The sequence below is a fragment of the Salvelinus alpinus genome, chromosome 24, assembly GCF_045679555.1.
Source record: "Salvelinus alpinus chromosome 24, SLU_Salpinus.1, whole genome shotgun sequence".
NCBI lineage: Eukaryota > Metazoa > Chordata > Actinopteri > Salmoniformes > Salmonidae > Salvelinus > Salvelinus alpinus.
In genome coordinates, this window is record NC_092109.1 from 8,311,191 (window position 1) to 8,338,522 (window position 27,332).

The 27,332-nt window shown below is 41.8% G+C and overlaps 1 protein-coding gene across 1 annotated transcript in view; it reads right to left on the minus strand.

Moving 5' to 3' along the window:
- LOC139552077 (laminin subunit gamma-3-like) overlaps window positions 1-27,332 on the minus strand; it is a 236,339-nt gene that overhangs the window by 144,584 nt on the left and 64,423 nt on the right. The window contains exons 3-5 of the mRNA XM_071363475.1: window positions 8,862-8,992; window positions 6,703-6,869; window positions 1,917-2,105 (exon numbers count right to left, since the gene is read on the minus strand). Coding sequence (XP_071219576.1) covers window positions 1,917-2,105; window positions 6,703-6,869; window positions 8,862-8,992 — 487 coding nt within the window. The remainder of the gene's footprint in view (window positions 1-1,916; window positions 2,106-6,702; window positions 6,870-8,861; window positions 8,993-27,332) is intronic.

Sequence of the window (27,332 nt, forward strand, 5' to 3'; positions counted from 1 at the left end):
ATTTGTGTCTCCCCTTTTCGTAGGCCTAGATTAGATGGTTGCATCCAAGCCAAGGTTGTTTATATTGATCTGTTTGTCAGTGTCAGCAGAGGAGGCTACTGATTTGTATCGTATTAAAAAGATGTTGCTTATGTCTCCAGTCATATAAAGTGTAGTAGAATTGTATGAAATGTATTTCTAAAAGGCAAACATTTTCCCGTGCAAAGAAAGGACGAGAAAAGTCTCTGATTAGGCCTCCTCTATTTCACTACGTACTCAGGCAACAGTCTGTTTCGCTAACAATGATTAAGTTATATTATCAGCCTAAATTATGGCTATGCAATCATCTCATCACATTAGGAATAGTAGCCTATTTTACATTAGTCTGCAAATGTGATGAGAGTGGTGCAATTTTATTGTGAAAAAATTGCTTCCCCAAACGTGAAACTCACGTGCCGCCTATGGATGTCGAAACTTTAAGTTGGCCTTGTGACTTGATAACGTTTATTATGCATCTATTTCACGTTGCACTGTATGTGCCCCTCCACAAGTGAATCAGTCAATCTATGATGAGGTTGAGCAGTAGTTGACATTATACATGCTGTTCCACATACCGTTAAACCTAATATTGCATTATTGTTCATTTTTGCTGTTCTCCAAATAGCATTAGTGTTTTAAATAGTGTAGAAATGCAAAATTCCCCACTTTGCCATACCCTATAGGTTTAACTGAACTGCCACTGGCTAGCTAAGTACATTAGTGAATAATGGGGAAATGCTAGCTAGCTAGCTTTACCACCGCCCTGCATTATTACATATGACTAACTAAAATAGTTATTGCTTTGAGTCTAAAATAGGGAATTGAATTTGAATGGTGTGAATATGAATAAAAAAAGATCCTGCATCCTTATTTCTCCTGGTTAGCCTATTTTCTGCAAAGGTTGTTACCTTTTAACTACAAAGTAATTAAAATGTCATTTCACTTTACATTAAGTCGGTTGCTCCTGTAAGTGCATTGTAAATTCATGTATATCCCTTGTAGCAACATTGTAATGACAGAGTTGGTTTTTAAATATTGTTACATTGTAAGTAAAATGTAACTAAAAGGGTTAAACCTAATGTTCCCCTGTCTCCTGATTTCTCCTGGTTAGACTGTTGTCTGCCAAGGTTGTTACCTTGTAACTAGAAAGGATGTTAAATTGTAACTACATAGTAATTATAAAGGTTATAAACCCTACTGGGTTTCAAGATACATTAAGTTGCTTGCTCCTGGGTAGGTACATAATAATTATAAGTATACCCTATGTAACCAAATTGTTCTAACATAGACATAACATAGAAATAAACTAAATACGAATTACTGAAAGTATGTGCCTTGTTACAATTGATGTTAGCATGTCCTAGCCTATTTATCAACCCTGGTATTACATGTGGATTCAATGGTAGTGGTAGTTGTTGACATGGTAATTACACAGGTGACTTACACATGTGTAATCACAAAACATTAGTTACATAGTGGAACAATAGAATGTGTAATAACATCAGTAGTTACACATGTGGAATAACCTTCAGCAAGGGAATGTGTATATTGTTTAATAACTGACTCCGCAACAGCCCTATTACCATGCTGTTACATAGCAAAGCCTATGTAAGTACTGTGCTGTTAACACAGTTATTACGGTTTTAGTTGCATAGTAATAGAGGCAGCTTAATGTAAAGTGTTGCCAATTTTTACACTAGAATTAAGCATTTCTGACTCATATCGATGACACAGGCCGGTTTCAACCACAGCAGTAGTTCTTGCGGGGTACAGTTGCTCTTTAAAGATCAATAACAGGTTACCGTGAACTGATTGAATGAGAATTAACGAATGACAATGAATGAAACATTGATTGAGTGAATTCATGTATATGAAACAGTCTAAAATAGATGGTTTACCTATGGTGTTACAGTCGCAGGGGCGGCAGAGGTCCTGTGGTGACCGTCGGTAGTGGTTCTCTTTGCAGCGTTCACAGTGCGGCCCGTCAGTGTGCTCCCTACAGTCCACACAGCGCCCCCCACTCCCTGTGCTACGGTACTGCTCCGCATCGAACACACATGCATCCGCTCGCCCACTGCAGTTACACTCTGAGGAGAGAAAAAGGAGGGAGGTAGAGAGAGGGTCGGGGCGATTAAAAAGAGTGGGGGAATAGGGAGAAGGAAAGGGGAGAGGGAAGAGAGTGGGGGAGAAGGAAAGGGGAGAGGGAGGAAATGAGGCAAGGTAAAGAGCGAGAGGGAGAGAGAGAGACAGAGAGTGAGATGTGGGGGCAGAAGGAAAGGGGAGAGGGAAAGAGTGAGGGAGAGGGAGGAAATGAGGCAAGGTAAAGAGCAAGAGGGAGAGAGAGAGACAGAGAGTGAGATGTGGGGGCAGAAGAGAGTGATAGGGTAATAGCAACGAGCAAGAGAGAGATGGGGAGGAGAAAAGTGGTAGAATGAGGTGGGGGAGGAAAAGCGAGAGAGAAAGGGTGGGGGTTATGTTTATGAGAGATCATGTGTGTGGGATTGTATCATAATTTACAGGCTGGTTACTAATCTCAATTCACACGGTCAAAATGAGCAGCCAATCCTATAGTCAGGGGGCACCGCGATAACTTTAATACATGTTTCTACAAGAAACAATTACTCAGGCGATAACCTCCTATCACAGGGCTCTGTTAGAGTACACTGCATGCATTTCCTCTCCATCGCAGTATTCTGCTGTCTGCCTATCTGACTACCCGAGGGGGGATTGTAGGAAATTACCCATTCTATTACGCATCAAACTCTCTGTTGAGTTTGCAATAACCATATGATTATTCCTCCCTGAAGCCGGAAGACAGGAGAGGCTCCATTCTATTTGTATTTTGCTCCGCAGTGTAGGAAAAGACTGTATTTGCAGTCAGACTACATTTGATTGTTAGAGAGTAGGCATATTCACTAGAATATCAGGATCATCAAGGACATCCACACTTTAGCATGTGTCATTCTCAAGTTACAGGATTTGGGCCTAAGTGCATACAGGAGGGCATACAGCAAGATATGAAAGTCTGATTTGTAAATCACTCTGGATAAGAGAGTAATGACTAATGACTAAAATGTGAACATATAAGATATAACACAACCTACAGTCAACAATTTATGCATTTTTATTTGACATTTTGCAGGATGAAATCTCTTGAGATGCACCATCTCGTTTTCAAGATCACTTTGTTTACATGTGTATATTTTTGTTTACTCTTTATGTAGCAGACGTGATACTATGAGATTTAAAAAGACTTAAAGATGAACATGAGTGATAACGCGTACGACTGCAAACAGATTGCGTCTGCCTGAGTCATTACACATGTATTCAATGCAGGTAGCTCAGGTGCACTGATTAAAACCGCTTCCTAACTAGCATCTGGTTCGTGTGCTAAACATGCCACTTAGGTCTGCTAAGTAACTTCTTAAGAATCAGAAGGATGTTGTAACAAGCGTGTGTGTGCGTGTGTGTGTGTGCGTGTGTGTGTGTGTGCGTGTGTGCATGGATGCGTGCTTGCATGTGTGTGTGAACTTTGCTCAACTCTCTCTCTCTCTCTCTCTTGGCTGAGAAAAGATGGCATTTTCAATTACAGTGTTTGTGTTCCGACAAGCCGGACCATGTGGTGCTAGTTGCAGACACATGTCTCGGACGGCAGAGAGGCGCGAGAGAGCTTGGCCCGGCAAGCTGCGTCATAAGGAGTTTCTATCTCACTGGATACAGAGGGTGGAATTATGATTTTTTATTCCTCTTATACTTTCACATACAGTGTTTTTTGTTGTTGTAGGGAGTTGTATTTATTGAATAATATATTCACTTCTCCTACAGTACATTCAGCAGTCTATTTAGAAACGTAGTCTGTTATGTACAGGGACTGTTGGGCCGCATCCCAAATGGCACTCTATCAAAAGTAGTGCACTGAATAGGAATTAGGGTAGCATATGGAACACAGCCTGAGTGTAATTAAAACAATCTTGTTGCTTAATGGATTCTAGCATAAAAACAATTCACGAGGCGCCTTTCCTTTACGGGTTTATCCATCCAACCAATTAGAATTCCTCCACAGCAGCACACCGCTCAGTGCACAACGCGATAAGCCTGAACCTCGATGATACTCACACGTAAGCAAACACGCACGCACCCACATACACACACAAACAAGCACAAACGCATTCACGCTTAGATATGCATGCACGAATGGACAGTACACATGGAATTCATCTTAATTATGCTACAACAACTTTTTACAGATGTTACATTAACATCTGATTAGTTCAATATTATTTCAGTAGGAATGCTTTGTAAACACAATGATATATGCCATTTAGTAGCTGCTTTTATCGAAAGCGACTTAGTCATGCGTGCATACATTTTTACTTACAGGTGGTCCCAGGAATCGAACCCACTATACTAGTATTGTGTGAGCCATGACCAAGAGCCCTCCCCAACAACGCAGAGTTTAAATAATACAAAATAAATTGTGACACAAGAAGCTATATCCAGGGAGTACCAGTGCAGATCAATGTGCAGGGGTACCAGGTTTTTGAGGTAGACACTATATGTACATAAAGGCAGAATGTAGCTGTGGAATTGGACTTTGTGGCTATGGAAGCTAGTGGAAACCAGACGGGAGGTGAGAGAGATGAAGAAGTGAATGAGTTTTTGGAGACAAAGTTAATTAATAACTTTTTTGGTGAAAATCAGCTTTGAAATCAGCATATTTTGCGTTATGGTTTGCATCTTATCACAAACAGAGCTAATATTAATAATATGCATGTAAATCTCTCATGGCTCAAAGTAGAGGAGAGTTTGACTTCTTCACTACTTGTTTTTGTAAGATGTGTTGACATGCTGAATGCACCGATGTGTCTGTTTGAAGTACTAGCACACAGCTCAGACACCCATGCATACCCCACAAGACATGCCACCAAAGGTCTCTTCACAGTCCCCAAGTCAAAAACAGACTATGGGAGTTGCACAGTACTACATAGAGCCATGGCTACATGGAACTCTATTCCACAAAAGCAATTAAAGTACCTTTTCCATGTTTCCTCATTAGATTAGCTCTTTAGAAAGAGGAGAGTCGATGTGATGTTTTCTTCTTTATCTGTTTCGTTTTTTAAAGCTAAAATTGTGTATTGGGTAAAGTGTTAGGAAAGGTAATGTCATGTAATATTTAAAATTGTATATTTAATTGCCGCAATGTTACTGAACCCCAGGGAGAGTAGCTGCTGCCTTGGCCCGAAACAAAACAGTCATGGTCACCTGCAGGTTTTGTCTAGTTCCCGGTTTGTTCTAGGGACGTCCCTAGAACGTTGTGTCATGGTCCCCTGGAGGTTTTTGTCTAGTTGCAGTAAAAAAACTGTAAATCTACAACTCTAGCTACCTTAAATTCCTGCTGCACCACCAGGGACATAATGGAGATTGGCAAGAATACATTTCTGCACATTGCTAAAAGTTGCAGTAAAAATAAGTCAATATATACACATTTTTCAAGGTGTTATTTCTATAAAATGGCAGCATGCTGCTGTATTCTGATTCCAATTAGTGTAAAAAAAAAAAATCGATAATTTGTTCTGTGACAACTCTTGGGCTTTAAATGGGACTTTGAACTCATGGCCTCTTGGTCGCTATCAATCAGAAAAGTAATGCTGCAGTGTAGCTACACCAACAGCTTAATGAGTGTTAATAATGAAATATGGCTACAGACTTACTGGCAAGAACTTAACATCCACTTAAAACTAGCAGTGCTTAAGGACACTTGACATTCATTCTTTGAGGATTTGAACTTGCAATCTCTTGGTTGGGAGTGCCTCACTGTTTCTGCAATGCCATCAGGTTCATGCTTGTATGTATATATTTGTCAAAACAAATGGGTATGGTTAGGGAACCGTGTTGTTACCTTAGACACAAATAGGTCAAAGGTACACCTCACAGGTACACACATGTTCTCACATGGTACCTTTTCGGTATAACGGGACATTTGTCTGCCTCATATTTTCTATAGAACGTAAGGATCATCACTGCACTTTGATAGGCTGGGGAAATGTATTCGTGGGGCTCATTAGCATATTTCGGGCCTTGGTCAAATACAAAGCTGAGATCCAAAGTGTAGGAATACAGGTAAAATCAGCTACTGACACAGATATGGTGGTGTAGCAGGAAGCACGTAATGCTGCAAATCAAGTGGTTCCAAAAACACATGGTTTCACATGTGAAAATCCACATCATCTAAACATGTGAAATCATGTGGTTTTCCATAAGGGTGTATGGATATTGTTTTGCAAACGTTAATAAACAGTTTCAACATTTTGACATGCTGTGTTGCATTATTCAAGTCATTCAACATGAGTTGGGAGCTAACGATGCAACCCAGACAGCTCTCGCAATGAAGGAGTCATTTGAGCAGGCACGTTGCTCTTCACTCTGTAAAAAGGGGCTGCGCAGATGGACATACTTGACCCTCTCAATCACGTGAAACACATTTGACTGAAGTATTGAATGTACCAAAACGTCTAGTACAGAACCATTCAAAAAAATATATAATAATAATGAAATACTGAATACAGAACCATTAAAAAAAAAATAATAATAATATTGAAGTTCCGGTATACCGTGCAATATTAGTACTCACTAACTATAACCCCCCCCTCCCCAAGGGTGACTTAACACATCTCCAGTACTCACTCATACACTGGTTGGCAGAGTCTCCGGTGGCCCTGGCCCATGGCCTGTCCTGGTAGAACGGTCTGCACTTCTGGCAGTCCACCCCGGCAGTGTGATGCTGGCAGTCACACACCAGAGCCCCCTGCCCGTCCAACACACACTCACTGCCATGGCCATTACACTTACACCTGGCGGGATAAAGATGGAGAGGTGCGTGGGCACGCAGGCACATTAATATACGCACACTTGTATGGACGCACGCGCATGCACTGAGGACACACGCACGCACTTTTGCACGCTCGCCCGCCCGCACACACACACACACTGAGGGAAATTAATAGAGAATAGGACAGAGTAGTGGAGAATAGGTGTAAAATGAGAAGTTTTTTGCACTGAGGACTTGTCACTTCCCATTACCTTCACTCAGTGGCAGATACATTGCCTGGGATAAGGTGGAGATTTTATCCCCTTCAGTGACTACTGCTCTGCGCTGTTCAACTCCCCTGTGTGATCAACTCTCGTCTGCACAAGCTGTCCCTAAGCATAAACAACTACATATCAGTCACTGTGTGTGTGTATGTGTGTGTGTGTGTGTGTGTTCTTATGCTATACCTTCCTTTCCAACCAGTCGAGAAAATAAAATTTCCTGTGACTAGAAGACACAATTTATCCAAGGTAATTTAATGATCAGAAATGTATTGCTAATAGCTGTTATCTCAGGCCCTATCTTTATAGTGTCTGATTCTCCTTATCGTCATTGGTTCTGTTGAGTGCTTACTTGCGTCCCGAATGGTAACCCTATGCCCTATAATATAGTGCAATACTTTTGACTAGAGCCCTATGGGTCCTGGTAAAAAGTAATGCATGAAATAGGGAGTAGGATTCCATTTGGAACTCATCCTCTGTCATTGGTTCTGTAGAGGGTCTTTCTGTGAGGGGGGGCTCAACATCGCGCCTGTCCCTGTCAGATTTAACCAGCTGTCCCAGATCCAGACTCTTTATGCTAACGGCTTTGAATCAGTTATTTCTGTTTCTGTTGTTGTTGTTGTGACAAGGAAGTTGTGAGCCAGGAAGTGAAAAGTGCCCAACCACCAAATCAGATGTCTCTACTAGCAGACGCTGAGGAACACTTGACAACCACAATAATGAATATGGCACAGATATAGATGAAATAGCAGCTCAGTACTCCATCAGTTCTGGATCATTTCTTTTTACTACTTTTAGTTATTATATTCCACTAGTTGACCGTTAAAGCCAACACATTGACGTACCCTGGCACTGCTATGGCCAATCCAATGAGCTAGGCTAAGTATGCTACACTAACCAAACAAGTGGTCAGGTTGCCCCTCGCCATTCCCTCAGGTGTCATGGTGACATTGTTGGGTCATTTGTCAGATTGTCACGCCTCGCTGTGATCATAACCACTTATGACAGGTGTCAGATCCCGTTGAAGCAGTGGGTGAAGGCTTCATCTCAATTACTGAATAACATCCGTGTTATCCTGCCGTGCCGATGGACATCCTGTCTGTTCTGCCTTCCTCCTGTTGTCCCTTCTCATTACTGTGAGGAATAAGCCCAGGGACCAGCAGACATGGGGCCGGGTTTTCAGTTTTGGAATGATTTCAAATAGTATTTGAACCCAGGTCTAGGGACCAGGGACAGAGCAGGGACAGAAACAGGAAAGTGACAGGAACAGAGGCAGATTTTGTGGCTATGTTTCTATGTTTCTATGTATCTTCTGTCCAGGACCATGCAGGGCTTGCGTTGAGACTGTTTATCATGTAAACAGGATACAGAGAGGGAGGAAATGTGCAGCGGACGTTCGCCATATGTGTTTTATTATCTACCAAATGGGGCCCCGCTGGGTTGTTGTTTTATAGCCTGAGAAAGGAGCAAACAAAACAAAGATACATCAAAACTACACAGCAAATATGCTCTCCCTCCTTCTCGTTCTCGCTATTTCTCGCTCTCTCTCTCTCTCTCTTTCTCTTGAGTTTTTTGGCTAATGTCGAGTTCTAGCAGTGACCACAATCCCCGGTGGATTGAGAAGTAGAGAAATAAGTAGAGGAGAGTGAAGGAAAGGCCTGATAGTTTTGTCTCTCTTTGAAGTTTTTGGAGGGAGTATCCACGACGACAGCCAAAGGCCTCTGAGGACCAATCAGATGTCAGGTGTGTGTTACCTGGCTCCCACAGAGAAATCAGAGATGGCGTAGAAGTAGGATCGCAGCACCTTGGCGTCCTTGAAGAACTCGTCTCCGAAAGTGTTGAGCCTGTCCAGAGAGATCAGCAGATCAGTGGCTGTCACCCACTCCTATATAGAGAGAGACAGAGAGAAGGAGAGGGGGATGAGAAAGAGACTTTGGAGGGATGTGGCTGTCACCTACCACAGAGAGGGACAGAGGAGAGGGCCATGAGGAGGAGGCGATAAAGGGGTTGGAGGAAGGTGATGGATTGAGATGGAGAAAATAGGAAAGGTAAAAGACAGATTCAGGTAAGGTCAGAAGGTGGAGGAAGAAGAGGATGGGAGAGAAAGGGGGGGATAGAGAAGGAGAGATAGTGCATGGTAGTGAAGAGAGACACGCCATGGAGATGTAAAGAGGGGTAGAATAGGGTGTGAAAGAAAGAAAATTAGAAATATTGAGATATAAGAGAAATAAATAAATAAGAAATCGAGGATAAATAGAGAGGAAATCGGCAGTGGAGATAGAGATCACATAAGTTAGAGAGGAGACTTGGCAAAGCGCTCTCAGACTCTCAGACAGTATAACAGATCATGTCTGGCAGCACACACCGAAACCATAGCATCCCAGATACAATGACTGCACCGTGGATGAGATGAATTAGAACAGTTAATTAGAACAAAATGAGAGAGGGGGAAAGAAAAGAGAGAAGTGAGAGGAAAGAGTGGAAAAGACAAACAACCGGATACGGGAAAGAAAACATGAAATTCACATGTGAACACGTGAAGTTAATTAATGTGAAAACAGGTAACAACATGTGAAGCAACATGTGACAACATGTGATACCATGAAACTACACGTGACGACATGTGAAAGAGAACCTGATCTCATCTGAAATTAATGTGACATAAATGTGACAACATTGGAATGCAACATTTCAACATGTGATACCATGAAACTACAAGTGACATTTTAGCACTTGAAAACTCAGTTGTCAAATGTAATTTTGAATATTTTACTTTGAAAGACATATTTGACATTAATTACATTTAAACAGTAATTGTATCCTGCAGGTTTTGTTTAGTTCCCGGTTTGTTCTAGGGACATTCCCAAGGACATTATGTCATAGTCCCCTGGAGTATTTTTTATAGTTACGGTGAAAATATGGTTAATCAACAGCTAGTTATTGCATTTTCCAGCTACATTCAGGTGTTAATGTTAAAGGACAGTATGCTGATTACTTAACACTAAACATCTCTTGGGATTTGAACACACAATCTCTTGGCTGCTAGCTACCTGAAGTTCCTGCTGCACAATGGAGATAAGCAAGAAGGCATTAAATATATACAACAGAAATATAAACGACAACTTGGTGTTATTTCTAGAAAATGACAGTATGCTGCTGTATTCTGATTTCAATTAGTGTACTTCAAAAAAAAATGTGCACTGTGACAACTCTTGGCACTCATCATTAAATGGGATTTGAATTCATAAACTCTTGGTCGCTAGCAACCGGAAATGTGCAGCGACACTACCAGATCTGTGAGCATGAAAGAGATATCGCTACAGGCTTATTAGCAAGAATGCATTTCTGCACTTTGCTAAAAGCTGCCCAGAATCAAGTAAATAATTGTCCAATTATCACCACCAACATAAAACTAGCAGTGCCCGAGGACACTTGATTTAGAGTATACATTAATTATTTGAACTTGTGACCTCTTGGTTGAGAGTGCATCAATGTTTCTGCAGTGTCACCAGGTTCATACTATTCAAATAATATACGTCAAATATGAGATGTATTTTTCTAGTATATCTTAAGTATACTATGAATATACTATAATTACTCTTCAACACACTTATTAAAAGTTTACTTTTTTTTTTAATGAAACTCTGCTTGTGAGTGATCAAGTACACTATGAGTACCTTGAAAAAGTATTCATACCACTTGTATTTCTTCCAATTTGATTGTGTTAAAAAGTGGGATTAAAATAGATTTAACTGTCATTTGTTGTCAACAATGAACTCAAAATACTACGTAATGTCAAAGTAAAAAAATAATAATACAAATTAGATAACTAAAACATAGTCATTGAATAAGTATTCAGTCCCTTTGTTTAGGCAAGCCTAAATTAGTTCAGGAGTAAAATCTGGCTTAACAAATCACATAATATGTTGCATGGACTCTGTGTGAAGTAATAGGGGCTGACATCATTGTTTTTCTGACTTACCCTTCCTCTGTCCCCAATACAACACCTGTAAGGTCCCTCATTCAAGTATTGAATTTAAAGCACAGATTCAACTTCAAATATCAAGGAGCCTTTTGAAAGCCTCTTAAAAGGGCAATGATTGATAGATCTGTAACAATATCAAATCAGAAATGTAATATCTCTTTAAGCACGGTCAAGTTAATAATTATACTGTGAATTATGTATTAAACCACCCAAAAAATATCAAAGATACATTTGTCCTTCCGAACTGAGCTAAAGGACAGGCATGAAGCTGCTATGGTGACCAGTGAGCTGAGATAAGGCGGGGCTTTACCTAGCAAAGACTTGTAGATGATCTGGAGCCAGTGGGTTTGGCGACGAATAATGAAGCGAGGGCCAAGAAACGAGAGCATACGGGTCGCAGTGGTGGGTAGTATATGGGGCTTTGGTGACAAAATGGATGGCACTGTGATAGACTTCATCCAATTTGCTGAGTAGAGTGTTGGAGGCTATTTTGTAAATGACATCGCCGAAGTCAAGGATCGGTAGCATAGTCAGTTTTACGAGGGTATGTTTGGCAGCATGAGTGAAGGATGCTTTGTTGCGAAATAGCCGATTCTAGATTTAATTTTGGATTGGAGATGCTTAATGTGAGTCTGGAAGGAGAGTTTACAGTCTAACCAGACACCTAGGTATTTGTAGTTGTCCACATATTCTAGGTCAGAACCGTCCAGAGTAGTGATGCTAGAAGGGCGGGCGGGTACAGGCAGCGATCGGTTGAAGAGCATGCATTTAGTTTTACTAGCATTTAAGAGCAGTTGGAGGCCACGGAAGAAGTGTTGTATGGCATGGAAGCTCCTCTGGAGGTTTGTTAACACAGTGTCCAAAGAAGGGCCAGAAGTATACCCGAATGGTGTCGTCTGCGTAGAGGTGTTAAAGGCTTGTTAAAGGAATCATAAGTGCATGTGATACCAAAGAACCGAATGATATTTCATTTATGGCTAGTCACCATGTAATTCTAATACTCACTTTCCAACCAGACCATCAGGTCAGTGAGTGAGATGGATTAGCTACAGTAAATTACTGTGAAGTTTACAATTACACACTTGTGGTGAAATCCTGCATGGGGCCTTCACCGTGCATGGCCACTTCAAGAGCGCATCAGCAGTCAGAAAGGAGGAAATGAAGATCGCTCTCCCGGCTCTCTGGGAGCGAGCTCTCGGTTGGCGCTGCAGTTCGATTGTGCTTGCAATGCTGCAGAAGTCTTGTTTAGTTTCAGCGGGCTTAGTTGTAAAGTGTTTAATTCGACCATCAGTGTACCGCTCGCTCTAGGTCGTGGTTGTTATCTTTTGGGACTGCACTATTGATTGCATGGATTAGTAGCGACGTTGTTGCGAAGCTTTGACGCAAACCATTATTTATGTCACCTGTTAAATCTACTTCAATCACAGTAGATGAAGTGGAGTAGACAAGTTAAAGACATATTTTTAAGCTTTGAGACAATTGAGACATGAATTGTGTGTGTGCCACTCAGAGGGGGAATGGGAAAGACAAAAGATTTCCGTGCCTTTGAACGGGGTATAGTAGCAGGTGCCAGGTGCACTGGTTTGAGTGTGTCAAGAGTTGCAACGCTGCTAGGTGTTTCACGTTCAACAGTTTCCTGTGTGTATCAAGAATGGTCCACCACCCAAAAGACATACAGCCAACTTGACACAACTGTGGGAAGCGTTGGAGTCAACATGGTCCAGCATCCCAGTGGAATGCTTTCGACAGCTTGTAGAATCCTTGCCCCGACACTGAAGCTGTTCTGAGGGCAAAAAGGGGTACAACTCAATACTAGGAAGGTGTTCCTAATTTTTGTGTTCTTGCTAACAAATAACCATCTGGTGGCACTGTTGAGATTATTGTACTCCGGAACGAAAGGTTGCAAATTCAAATCCCGAGAGCATTTATGCACACTTAATGCTGGATTTGATCAGATCCAAGCGAGTGGACACTGGCATGGCGGTTGTGTTAGAGCTTTCAAATCCACAAGCGTCTCCCAGCGTTATCCCTGAAGCGGATATTGCTATTGGCAGCCGGAGCTCCGTTAAGAGAAATCCCATGCAGCCTTGTTTACACGTTGGATCACTGGAATGTGATTTGTAATATACACCTTAATAAGGCTGATACAAATCCTCATTATTTTATTTTAATCATTTCACAGCTATAACGAGGTAACACCTCTAACACATGTACACCCCTGACACTGCCAAAACACGTGTTTTTCACAGGTTTACCCTTAATCTGATTGAATCTAGGCCTTAATGTCAAGAGTCCCTGAGCACTGTTACTTTTCAGCTGGTGTTGTCACATAATCGCACAGTTATTGACTTCATTCTGGGCAAATTTTAGTAAAGTGCAGAAATGTATTCTTTATTTTCTGTGTACTTCCTGAATACAGTTTGTTGTATAATTACTGACAAAATACAGTTCAGCTGTAGAAACACATTAAGTTATTTCCACTATTTTCACAGCAACTCAGTATCCGATAACTTTCAATAAAATTACAGGACTTTTTTTCAAGGTATTCTATAAGGTTAAATACAATTGCAAGTGAGGCATAGCAAGTTAATTTGCAGGACGGGCCAAAAGGTAACCAAGTGCAATGCGACTGACAGTAAATATATAGCAAAACACTAATACGGTATCCTATTACTGTGTAAATGTACCGTAAAATGACTATAGAAAGTACCACAAAATTAACATGAAACTACACTGTTAGCCATTGCTGTTATCACATGTTGAACCACAATTTCACAAGTGGAAAATCACTTGATTTCACATGTGCAAACTGGTTTTTGGAACACTTTGCATGTGACATTTCACATGTTTTTGGAAAATTAAACACATCACATGTTTTTAAATGTGCAACTCCATGTGTTATCACTGTTATCACTGCTAAAATAAGAACCCACCAGAGATTTTAACTGACAACTTCTGTCACACCCTGATCTGTTTTACCTGTCTTTGTGATTGTCTCCACCCACCTCCAGGTGTCACCTGTTTTCCTCATTAGTCCCTGGGTACTTATTCCTGTGTTCTCTGCTTGTCTGTTGCCACATTGTCTTGTTTGTCAAGTCAACCAGAGTGGTTTTCCCGGTCTCCCGCTTTTGATAGTCCTCCCGGTTGTGACCTTGCCTGTCTGGACTTTGAACCCGCCTGCCTGATCATGCAGCCTGCCCTGACCTGACCTTGAGCCTGCCTGCCTGCCACTCTGTACCTACTGGACTCTGACCTGATTTTGCTATTTTGCCTATCCACAACCATCATCTTGCCTACTCCTTGGATTATAATAAACAACAAAGACTCAAACCATCTGCATCCCGTGTCTGCATCTGGGTCTCGCCTTGTGCCCTTATAACTTCTGGGTTTCAGGTACACTGATCTTTCTGCTGCGCCTCAAAGTCTGGCACATTCCCCTAAACATTCATTACCTATAATATATCTCAGCAACCTTTTGCTAAGTGCAATCTGCACTGCTATTTTATAATTTATTTTGACTATTCTCTCATCTTTGATTTGATTTAAAGAATTTGAGGGTTTTGGCCCATGGGTGTTTATTTTTTTTGCCAAGTGTGCAAAAATGTATCATATATTTTTTTTTAAATGTTTGACAGACTGCAGAACACCAGAAAATCAGCTATGAGTGATTTTAAATTTTGGAATTCTGTTCCAAGTATTCCTACGCATCATAGAAAGATGAAAACCTTCCTAATATTTGTCGGGGCATGGTGTTCCACAGGGATGCTGGACCATGTTGACTCCAATGCTTCCCACAGATGTTAAGTTGGCTGAATGTCCTTTGGGTGGTGGACCACTCTTGATATACACGAGAAACTTTTGAGCGCAAAAAACCCAGCAGTATTGCAGTTCTTGACACTCAAACCGGTGCACCTGTCTACCTACTACCATGCCCCGTTCAAAGGCACTTAAATATTTTGTCTTACCCAAACCGTCTGAATGGCACACAAACACAATCCATGTCTCAAGTCTTAAAATTCTGTCTTTATCCTGTCTCCTCCCCTTCATCTACACTGATTTGAAGTGGATTTAACAGGTGACATCAATAAGGGGTCATAGCTTTCACCTGGTCAGTCTGTCATGGAAAGAGCAGGTGTTCCTAACGTTTTGTACACTCCGTGTATGTGATCGTATACGAGCAAGGTTCTTTCGGTCAATTTGCAGTCCACACATTTTCTGTTATGATGTTCTGGCCCACCTGAACATCAGCTCAAGAAAAAAATCGGCCCGCGGCTGAATCTCGTTGATTATGCCTGTATGATATTGCTACTTTTTCATGTAGTTAGCCTAATACATAGTAAATACTTGAGTGTAACAGCTCTTGATGGAATGAAGAAACAAGTAGAAGTAGTTAGATTTTTCTCTATTGCAAGATAGAAATGTAGTAAAAAGACTAAGCCTACTATATTGTTAACAAATAATAGTACATTTCAATTAAAACACACACATACATTCATGCTACAAACCCATCACAACTGCTTCTTCCCAGGGCTGTCGTGCACCCCAAAGATCTGAGGGGCACAACGTACGTGAGGATGGTTGGAGATTTTAGCATTTTTCAAACACCTGAAACAGCCTTTTCCAACAATCTAGAGCCATAGTCATTATGCTTAACCATAACTCCCTTGTCTGTATCCTCCTGACTGGTGGTTCTTGTTTTTAAAATAAACAAAATGTGCTTCTCTGAATCGCTGCTAAAATCTGGGTAAAAGATTGAAAGGAATGTCTTATTGAGTACATTACATTAGTTATTTGCTTGCTTTTCTAAAGTCTACCGAAGCTAGCTACTCTAACTTGATTGATAGCCTGAAATGGCTTCCTGGTAGCTAGTTATGAGGCTGGGAGATCGGGAACCTGTCTGGGCTAGCTAAAGCCAACTTCATAACATTGCTAAGTGGCTACTACTATTACAGAGAAAAAAATGAAGAACCCCCCCCCCCCCCCCACACACACGCTGTATGTACAGTATGTATATGTTTAAACATGACAAATCTAAGGGAGCACGTGACCCTGTACCCCTATGGGCATGAGACCTCTGCCTCTACCAGACTTTTATTTACTATTGCTAATACAGCACAATTAAAACATTTGCCCCCAAATCCCCTCTTCCCTGATACATCTGTAAATATTGTACTAAATAGTGCCTTCCTGTATTATACTTATGCTAAAATGTTTATTCTATTCTACTGAGCCATTTACTTAATGGTCGTATTCTTATCTTTTATCATTTCTTATTGTTGCATTGTCGAGAAGGAACCTGCAAGTAAGCATTTTGTTGGACGGTGTACACCATGTGTATCCTGTACAGAAGACTAATTCAACTTGAAACAAAACTGTACATTATTTGGAGTACTTAATAGAAAATGTATCCTAAACTTGTCCTCTCGAGTTAGTCTTCCTCCCCCCAACTACTATATTTGTGTGCTCATCACTGTGTTTATAAAGTACTACTGCAGTAAACACGTATACCCTCTTAATCTTTAAAAGGACTGCCTCAGAGAAGAAGACTATTATTCTATCAGGCTGTCTATAAAGTCTCATTGTGTATGGTTATAAGATTCTGGGACACCAACTGTGAGTTAGCGAGCAGTCAACCACTTGAAGTTGGAGAGTCAAAGGGTCAAGGACCCTGTTTGGAACATCTGGTGGGAATGTAGAACACATGTGTTCCAGGACCCCTTTAATCCAGAAACAGTGGGACTCCTGGATTTTGGTGACTTCTGTGGGTCAATAGGCCAGACCTGGATCAGACCTGGGTCAAACATATGGTAGCACTATGGATGGGTACTAATGCCTGGAGCTGGATCAGATGTTCAGAACCAGGTCAACATAACAGGGAATGGAGCTGAGAATTAGACCAAAACAATACTGGAAAACAGCCATTTGTAAGACACTACATGACCAAAAGTATGTGGACACCCGCTCATCAAACATCTCATTCCAAAATCATGGCCATTAATATGGAGTTGGTCCTCCCTTTTCCTGCAGCCTCCAGCCTCCACTCTTTTGGGAAGGCTTTCCACTAGATGTTGGCACATTGCAGCGGGGACAAGCTTCCATTCAGCCACAAGATCATTAGTGAGGTCGGGCTCTGATGTTGGACGATTACGCCTGGCTTGCAGTCAATCCCAAAGGTGTTCGATTGGAATGAGATCAAGGCTCTGTGCAGGCCAGTCAAGTTCTTCCACACTGATCTTGACAAAACATTTCTATATGGACCTCACTTTGTGCTCGTGGCATTGTCATGAAAGGGCCTTCCACAAACTGTTGCCACAAAGTTGGAAATAGAGAATTGTCTAGAATGTCATTGTACGCTGTAATCTTAATATTTCATTGGGGCAGGTAGCGTTCTCCTGGCATCCGCCAAACCAGGATTTGTAAGTCGGACTGCCAGATGGTGAAGCGAGAGTCATCACTCCAGAGAATGCATTTTCACTGCTCCAGAGTCCATTGGTGGCGAGTTTTACACCCTTCCAGCCGGTGCTTGGCATTGCGCACGGTGATCTTAGGCTTGTGTGCGGGTGCTCGGCCATGGAAACCAATTTCATGAAGCTCCCGATGAACAGTTCTTGTGCTTGCATTGCTTTCAGAGGCAATTTGGAACGCGGTAATGAGTGTTGCAACCGAGGACAGGCGATTTTTACGCGCTACCCAGTTCAGCACTCAGCGGTCCCATTCTGTGAGCTTGTGTGGCCTATCACTTTGCAGCTGAGACGTTGTTGCTCCTAGACATTTCCACTTCACAATAACAGCACTTACAGTTGACCAGAGAAGCTCTAGCAAGGCAGAAATTGACTGACTTGTTGGAAAGGTGGGATCTTATGACAGTGCAACGTTGAAAGTCACTGAGCTCTTCATTAAGGCCGTTTTACTGCCAAGGTTTGTCTTTGGAGATTGCATGGCTGTGTGCACAATGTTATACACCTGTCAGCAAAGCGTGTGGCTGAAATAGCCGAATCCACTGATTTGAAGGGGTGTCCACATACTTTTGTATATGTAGTGTATGTGAACAACATCCTTTGTAAAGATAATATGGTTAATCAATAGCAGTCTCCTTTATTCTCACTGTCTTGCTACTGTATTATATCTCTCTCCTCATATGCCTCTGGCCCTACATTCACACCTTGCCTTTCCTTTTCTCCACCATTTATTCTGCTACCTCCTTTCTTTCCATCCTCCCCCCCCTCTCTCTCACTCTCTCGCTCACTCTCTCTCCTTCCTTAGTTTCCTCAGGGAGCCCTTGAGGAGGCTGTGTGTTTGTGTGCCGTCTGTTACAAAGCAACACGGTGCAGAGCAGAGTGGAGCTGATAGGCTACTGTTATGGGGCCTGCTTATCGACTTCGGCCCTGCTTGACATAGCTCCGCTCCTGCTAATGGGGTTTGGACGCTGCCGAGCGACCCAGTGCCCAGGGGCTGTCGGTGGAAGCATACGCTCATTCTTCACATGCTCCCGCCTGCCCGCCGCTCCCGGTACCATCGTGAATGGGGAAAACACGCGTTTTGGGGGGGGAGGGCAGTGAACGATTACAGGAGAGAGTTTATTCTCATTCAGGTTAGGAAGGGAATGAAGGGAAACCAAACCGATAACTTCTCTCTGTACGCTCCCTCGCGCTTTTTTTTGCTCCTTGTCTCTACAGCAGGGTTAGAGGAGAGCAAAGTGTTTGGGAGACAGAACTTTTTTTCCCTCACTTTGTCAGAAGTTTGAGAACAGCTCGGTGCTGTATCACAGAGACAAATCAATGCAGTGCTGGCAAACCGAATAATCTGACTGGTCGATGCGTCCAGCTTCGGCACCAAATCTATAATGATGACATCACACTGCAGTCACTTCATGACATGTGATCAATTCTGACCAATGATCAATTGCCAATAACAGGCGATCTTACCTGGTAAAATAAGGGTTCAATAAAAAAATCTGTCATCCGTCCACCATTATTGCTGTTAATTATAGCCCCACATCTCCAGACGCGAAAGGTAAAGAACAGAAGTAAGGGAGAGGAGACACTTTTGTCTTAGATCAATGATGATTCAGATGCTCCCAAGCTCCCCCAATGTCTTATTTATCTCTCTCTCTCTAAAATCTGCAGTGTCAGACAACGACAGGATGTAGTTTTATGAGTAAGCTTCACATATGGGGGTATGCTAATGTTTATATCTCTTAGTACTCCCATGATATGGACACGACTAAGGATTAAACAGAGCGTCTGGATATTTTTGTGGTTCACGAGGGAGCCAGCCGTGGGGTGGCAGTTAGCCTAATGGTTAAGAGCACTGGGCCAGTAACCAAAAGGTTGCTTGTTTGAATCTCTGAGATGATTAGGGATGGTATCTGTTGATGTGCCCTTGAGTGAAGCACTTAACCTAATTGCTATAAAAAAATCAGGATGTGTCCTTATGAGTAGGAGTCATTTAAGCATTTCTGACGTGTTCATTGTTCATAACATCTGTGTGTGTGTGTGTGTGTGTGTGTGTGTGTGTGGACACATTCTGTAAACTCCCATACCACATATACTATATATTTTTTTTGAATATTTTATTTTTCCTTTTTATATATTTTTTTTACATTCCAAAAACAAACTTATACAACAACTTACAGACACGCCGTCATAGTAAATAAGAATTTGTTCTTAAAAACCTCTTAAGGATCCACCTCTTTTTCCCCCCAATTTTCGCCTAAAATGACATACCCAAATCCAACTGCCTATAGCTCAGGACCTAAAGCAAGAATATGCATTTTCTTGATACCATTTGAAAGGAAACACTTTGACGTTTGTGGAAATGTGAAATGAATGCACGAGGAGATAAAACATTAGATCTGGTAAAAGATAATACAAAGAAAAAAACTTGTTTTGTACCATCATCTTTGAAATGCAAGAGAAAGGCCATAATGTATTATTCCAGCCCAGGCGCAATTTAGACTTTAGCCACTAGATGCCAGCCATGTATGTGCAAAGTTTTAGACTGATCCAATGAACCATTGCAAATATGTTCAAAATGTTGTATCAAGACTGCCCAAATGTGCCTAATTGGTTTATTCATACATTTTCAAGTTCATAATTGTGCACTCTCCTCAAACAATTTCATGATATTCTTTCACTCTAATAGCTACTGTAAATTGGACAGTGTAGTTAGATTAACAAGAATGTAAGCTTTCTGCCCATACCAGATATGTCTATGTCCTCCTCATGCTAATCACATTAGCCTACGTTAGCTCAACCGTCCCGCGGGGGGGTGGGGGGGGGGCACCAATCCTGTAGAGGTTAAACAATAATGTAGGCATTAGGGGATGGGTGTGTGAGCATACAGGGTCTGGGCAGATGAGATGTAATTTATATTTTATTTAACCTTTATTTAACTAGGCAAGTCAGTTAACACTTGCCCTTAAATTGTACCAATTTGTTTTTCTCGGTCTCCCATGCTATTGCAGTAATTTAATAATACATCTTACGATTTTTCCATTGTGTCAATGTTGGCGGATTGATTGACTTCCAAGTTTTTAGTATACATTTTTTTCAGCAAAACGGCAGACTCATGCTTTAAGTGTGAAACAAATAATAACTCAATAACTCAAGCTTTCTCGAATGCTATAAAGTCTGGAAGTTGTGGGCGGAGCTAGAAAGTTGTCTTTTAGACGTATTACAATGGAAACTTACTTTTAATCTGCCTGTCTGCATATGTCAAAACATGGCATATGGCGGTGTAGTGAGATACCCGATGGGCTGCACAATAATTTTCTCCTCACTCAACCACATTTTTAGCTGTCCACGATGATCATAAAGTTTAGCTGCAAATAAGCTCATTCTTTTCATTAATCTGATTCTGGTGGTATTTATCACGGTTGTGTAAGGCAAGACAGACGTGGGCCTAAAACATCACTTACAACACTGAAAGGAAGTATTTTCTGTAAGGTTAATTGGAAGTCTGTTTATTGTTTATTATTTGTGCAAACTGCAGCAAAAATCTCATTTAACTGGGACGTTCTGTTCTGGCAAGAGGTCACAAATCCTGCTGCTGTGATGGCACACTGTGGTATTTCACCCAGTAGATATGGGAGTTCATCAAAATTGGGTTTGTTTTCAAAATGGAGTCAAAATGGAGTCTACAGTACCACTGCCAAGAGATGCGCTATAGGTGTACCTACCATAGGAGTCCCCTCAAAGCCTACCATTGACAATGTACAGTCGTGGCCAAAAGTTTTGAGAATGACACAAATATTCATTTTCACAAAGTTTGCTGCTTCAGTGTCTTTAGATATTTTTGTCAGATGTTACTATGAAATACTGAAGTATAATTACAAGCATTTCGTAAGTGTCAAAGGCTTTTATTGACAATTACATGAAGTTGATGCAAAGAGTCAATATTTGCAGTGTTTACCTTTCTTTTTCAAGACCTCTGCAATCCGCCCTGGCATGCTGTCAATTAACTTCTGGGCCACATCCTGACTGATGGCTGCCCATTCTTGCATAATCAAAGCTTGGAGTTTGTCAGAATTTGTGGGTATTTGTTTGTCCACCCACCTCTTGAGGATTGACCACAAGTTCTCAATGGGATTAAGGTCTGGGGAGTTTCCTGGCCATGGACCCAAAATATCGATGTTTTGTTCCCTGAGCCACTTAGTTATTACTTTTGCCTTATGGCAAGGTGCTCCATCATGCTGGAAAAGGCATTGTTCGTCGCCAAACTGTTCCTGGATGGTTGGGAGAAGTTGCTCTCGGAGGATGTGTTGGTTCCAATCTTTATTCATGGCTGTGTTCTTAGGCAAAATTGTGAGTGAGCCCACTCCCTTGGCTGAGAAGCAACCCCACACATGAATGGTCTCAGGATGCTTTACTGTTGGCATGACACAGGACTGATGGTAGGGCTCACCTTGTCTTCTCCAGACAAGCTTTTTTCCGGATGCCCCAAACAATCGGAAAGGGGATTCATCAGAGAAAATGACTTTACCCCAGTCCTCAGCAGTCCAGTCCCTGTACCTTTTGCAGAATATCAGTCTGTCCCTGATGTTTATCCTGGAGATAAGTGGCTTCTTTGCTGCCCTTCTTGACACCAGGCCATCCTCCAAAAGTCTTCACCTCACTGTGCGTGCAGATGCACTCACACCTGCCTGCTGCCATTCCTGAGCAAGCTCTGTACTGGAGGTGCCCCGATCCCGCAGTTGAATCAACTTTAGGAGATGGTCCTGGTGCTTGCTGGACTTTCTAGCAACAATTGAACCGCTCTCCTTGAAGTTCTTGATGATCCGATAAATGGTTGATTTAGGTACAATCTTACTGGCAGCAAGCAATATCCTTGCCTGTGAAGCTCTTTTTGTGCAAAGCAATGATGACGGCACGTGTATCCTTGCAGGTAACCACGGTTGACAGAGGAAGAACAATGAATCAAAGCACCACCCTCCTTTTGAAGCTTCCAGTCTGTTTTTCGAACTCAATCAGCATGACAGAGTGATCTCCAGCCGTGTCCTCGTCAACACTCACACCTGTGTTAACGAGAGAATCACTGACATGATGTCAGCTGGTCCTTTTGTGGCTGGCCTGAAATGATGTGGAAATGTTTTTGGGGGATTCAGTTCATTTGCATGGCAAAGAGGGGCTTTGCAATTAATTGCAATTCATCTGATCACTCTTCATAACATTCTGAAGTATATGCAGATTTCCATCATACAAACTGAGGCAGCAGACTTTGTGAAAATTAATATTTGTGTCATTCTCAAAACTTTTGGCCACGACTGTACATACCCAGCGTGTGACAGAGCTGCAGGAGTTGTGACCTGTTTTTGTTGGTTATGTTGTCATAGTTGTGCCTATGGGGGGCATATGGGAGAGGGAATGCTGTCACCTCCAGGTAGGTGTTTGTGCCGCTGTGCACTTAGGGTGTCAGGTTCTTGTCCAATTCTGGGATTTATGTCGCCACAGACTTGTACATGTCCCTGGGCCTGGAAAGGATTGATTTCCCCCTCCAGGATGGAGAAGCTGTCTTCATTAAAGTATAGGGATTCTAGTGGGGGATATAGATAGCACACGAGGGCATTTTTCTCTGAGATAAATTCCTTTTGAATTTCTAGCCAAATGTTAAATGTTCCCGTTTAGATAAATTCAATAGAGTGTGTTAGGTATGCTCTATATCAAATTAGCATACCCCCTGAGTCCCTTCTCTGTTTCACACCTGGTAGTTTGGTGGATTGGACTACCAGCTCTCTGTAACCTAGAGGGTACCCAGTGGGTCCATCTCCTCTATACCATGTTTCTTGTAGGATGACAATGTCTGTGTTTCGGATTTATTTGATGAAGTCCAGGTTCCTGCTCTTTAGGCCAAAGGCAGATAACCTCAAGCCTTGGCTATTCCAGGATAATCTCTCTCTCTCTCTCTCTCTCTCTCTCTCTCTCTCTCGCTCTGTCTCTCTCTTTGTGTCTCTCTCCCCCCTATCCCTCTCCCCCCTCTCTCAATTGAATTCAATTTAGGGGCTTCATTGGCATGGAAAGCATATGTTTACATTGTCAAAGCAAGTGAAATAGATTATAAACAAAAGTGAAATAAACAATACAAAATTAACAGAAAAATGACACTGACAAAAGTTCCAAAAGGATAAATACTAAATACATTTCAAATGTCAAATTATGTCTATAAAAGGTGTTGTAATGATGTGCAAATAGTTCAAGTACATGTACATATATATGTATATACAGTGGGGAGAACAAGTATTTGATACACCGCCGATTTTGCAGGTTTTCCTACTTACAAAGCATGTAGAGGTCTGTAATTTTTTATCATAGGTACACTTCAACTGTGAGAGACAGAATCTAAAACAAAAATCCAGAAAATCACATTGTATAATTTTTAAGTATTTAATTTGCATTTTATTGCATGACATAAGTATTTGATACATCAGAAAAGCAGAACTTAATATTTGGTACAGAAACCTTTGTTTGCAATTACAGCGTTCATACGTTTCCTGTAGTTCTTGACCAGGTTTGCACACACTGCAGCAGGGATTTTGGCCCACTCCTCCATACAGACCTTCTCCAGATCCTTCAGGTTTCGGGGCTGTCGCTGGGCAATACGGACTTTCAGCTCCCTCCAAAGATTTTCTATTGGGTTCAGGTCTGGAGACTGTCTAGGCCACTCCAGGACCTTGAAATGCTTCTTACGGAGCCACTCCTTAGTTGCCCTGGCTGTGTGTTTCGGGTCGTTGTCATGCTGGAAGACCCAGCCACGACCCATCTTCAATGCTCTTACTGAGGGAAGGAGGTTGTTGGCCAAGATCTCGCGATACATGGCCCCATCCATCCTCCCCTCAATACAGTGCAGTCGTCCTGTCCCCTTTGCAGAAAAGCATCCCCAAAGAATGATGTTTCCACCTCCATGCTTCACGGTTGGGATGGTGTTCTTGGGGTTGTACTCATCCTTCTTCTTCCTCCAAACACGGCGAGTGGAGTTTAGACCAAAAAGCTCTATTTTTGTCTCATCAGACCACATGACCTTCTCCCATTCCTCCTCTGGATCATCCAGATGGTCATTGGCAAACTTCAGACGGGCCTGGACATGCACTGGCTTGAGCAGGGGGACCTTGCGTGCACTGCAGGATTTTAATCCATGACGGCGTAGTGTGTTACTAATGGTTTTCTTTGAGACTGTGGTCCCAGCTCTCTTCAGGTCATTGACCAGGTCCTGCCGTGTAGTTCTGGGCTGATCCCTCACCTTCTTCATGATCATTGATGCCACACGAGGTGAGATCTTGCATGGAGCCCCAGACCGAGGGTGATTGACCGTCATCTTGAACTTCTTCCATTTTCTAATAATTGCGCCAACAGTTGTTGCCTTCTCACCAAGCTGTTTTTCTATTGTCCTGTAGCCCATCCCAGCCTTGTGCAGGTCTACAATTTTATCCCTGATGTCCTTACACAGCTCTATGGTCTTGGCCATTGTGGAGAGGTTGGAGTCTGTTTGATTGAGTGTGTGGACAGGTGTCTTTTATACAGGTAACGAGTTCAAACAGGTGGAGTTAATACAGGTAATGAGTGGAGAACAGGAGGGCTTCTCAAAGAAAAACTAACAGGTCTGTGAGAGCCGGAATTCTTACTGGTTGGTAGGTGATCAAATACTTATGTCATGCAATAAAATGCAAATTAATTACTTAAAAATCATACAATGTGATTTTCTGGATTTTTGTTTTAGATTCCATCTCTCACAGTTGAAGTGTACCTATGATAAAAATTACAGACCTCTACATGCTTTGTAAGTAGGAAAACCTACAAAATTGACAGTGTATCAAATACTTGTTCTCCCCACTGTATATGTATGTGTGAATGTATATATATATATGTGTGTATATGTATGTATATATACAGTATGTGTATGTATATACAGTGGGGAGAACAAGTATTTGATACACTGCCGATTTTGCAGGTTTTCCTACTTACAAAGCATGTAGAGGTCTGTCATTTTTATCATAGGTACACTTCAACTATGAGAGACGGAATCTAAAACAAAAATCCAGAAAATCACATTGTATGATTTTTAAATAATTAATTTGCATTTTATTGCATGACATAAGTATTTGATCACCTACCAACCAGTAAGAATTCCGGCTCTCACAGACCTGTTAGTTTTTCTTTAAGAAGCCCTCCTGTTCTCCACTCATTACCTGTATTAACTGCACCTGTTTGAACTCGTTACCTGTATAAAAGACACTTGTCCACACACTCAATCAAACAGATTCCAACCTCTCCACAATGGCCAAGACCAGAGAGCTGTGTAAGGACATCAGGGATAAAATTGTAGACCTGCACAAGGCTGGGATGGGCTACAGGACAATAGGCAAGCAGCTTGGTGAGAAGGAAACAACTGTTGGCGCAATTATTAGAAAATGGAAGAAGTTCAAGATGACGGTCAATCACCCTCGGTCTGGGGCTCCATGCAAGATTTCACCTCGTGGGGCATCAATGATCATGAGGAAGGTGAGGGATCAGCCCAGAACTACACGGCAGGACCTGGTCAATGACCTGAAGAGAGCTGGGACCACAGTCTCAAAGAAAACCATTAGTAACACACTACGCCGTCATGGATTAAAATCCTGCAGCGCACGCAAGGTCCCCCTGCTTAAGCCAGTGCATGACCAGGCCCGTCTGAAGTTTGCCAATGACCATCTGGATGATCCAGAGGAGGAATGGGAGAAGGTCATGTGGTCTGATGAGACAAAAATTGAGCTTTTTGGTCTAACTCCACTCGCCGTGTTTGGAGGAAGAAGAAGTATGAGTACAACCCCAAGAACACCATCCCAACCGTGAAGCATGGAGGTGGAAACATCATTCTTTGGGGATGCTTTTCTGCAAAGGGGACAGGACGACTGCACCGTATTGAGGGGAGGATGGATGGGGCCATGTATCGCGAGATCTTGGCCAACAACCTCCTTCCCTCAGTAAGAGCATTGAATATGGGTCGTGGCTGGGTCTTCCAGCATGACAACGACACGAAGCACACAGCCATGGCAACTAAGGAGTGGCTCCGTAAGAAGCATCTCAAGGTCCTGGAGTGGCCTAGCCAGTCTCCAGACCTGAACCCAATAGAAAATCTTTGGAGGGAGCTGAAAGTCCGTATTGCCCAGCGACAGCCCCGAAACCTGAAGGATCTGGAGAAGATCTGTAGGGAGGAGTGGGCCAAAATCCCTGCTGCAGTGTGTGCAAACCTAGTCAAGAACTACAGGAAACGTATGATCTCTGTAATTGCAAACAAAGGTTTCTGTACCAAATATTAAGTTCTGCTTTTCTGATGTATCAAATACTTATGTCATGCAATAAAATGCAAATTAATTACTTAAAAATCATACAATGTGATTTTCTGGATTTTTTTAGATTCCGTCTCTCATAGTTGAAGTGTACCTATGATAAAAATTACAGACCTCTACATGCTTTGTAAGTAGGAAACACTGCCGATTTTGCAGGTTATCAAATACTTGTTCTCCCCACTGTATATATACATACTGTAGGTGTAAATATATATATATATATATATATACGTGTGTGTATTTATGTATGTGTATATACAGTTGAAGTCAGAAGTTTACATATACCTTAGCCAAATACATTTAAACTCAGTTTTTCACAATTCCTGACATTTAATCCTAGTAAAAAAACCTGTTTTAGGTCAGTTAGAATCACCACTTTATTTTAAGAATGTGAAATGTCAGAATAATAGTAGAGAGAAT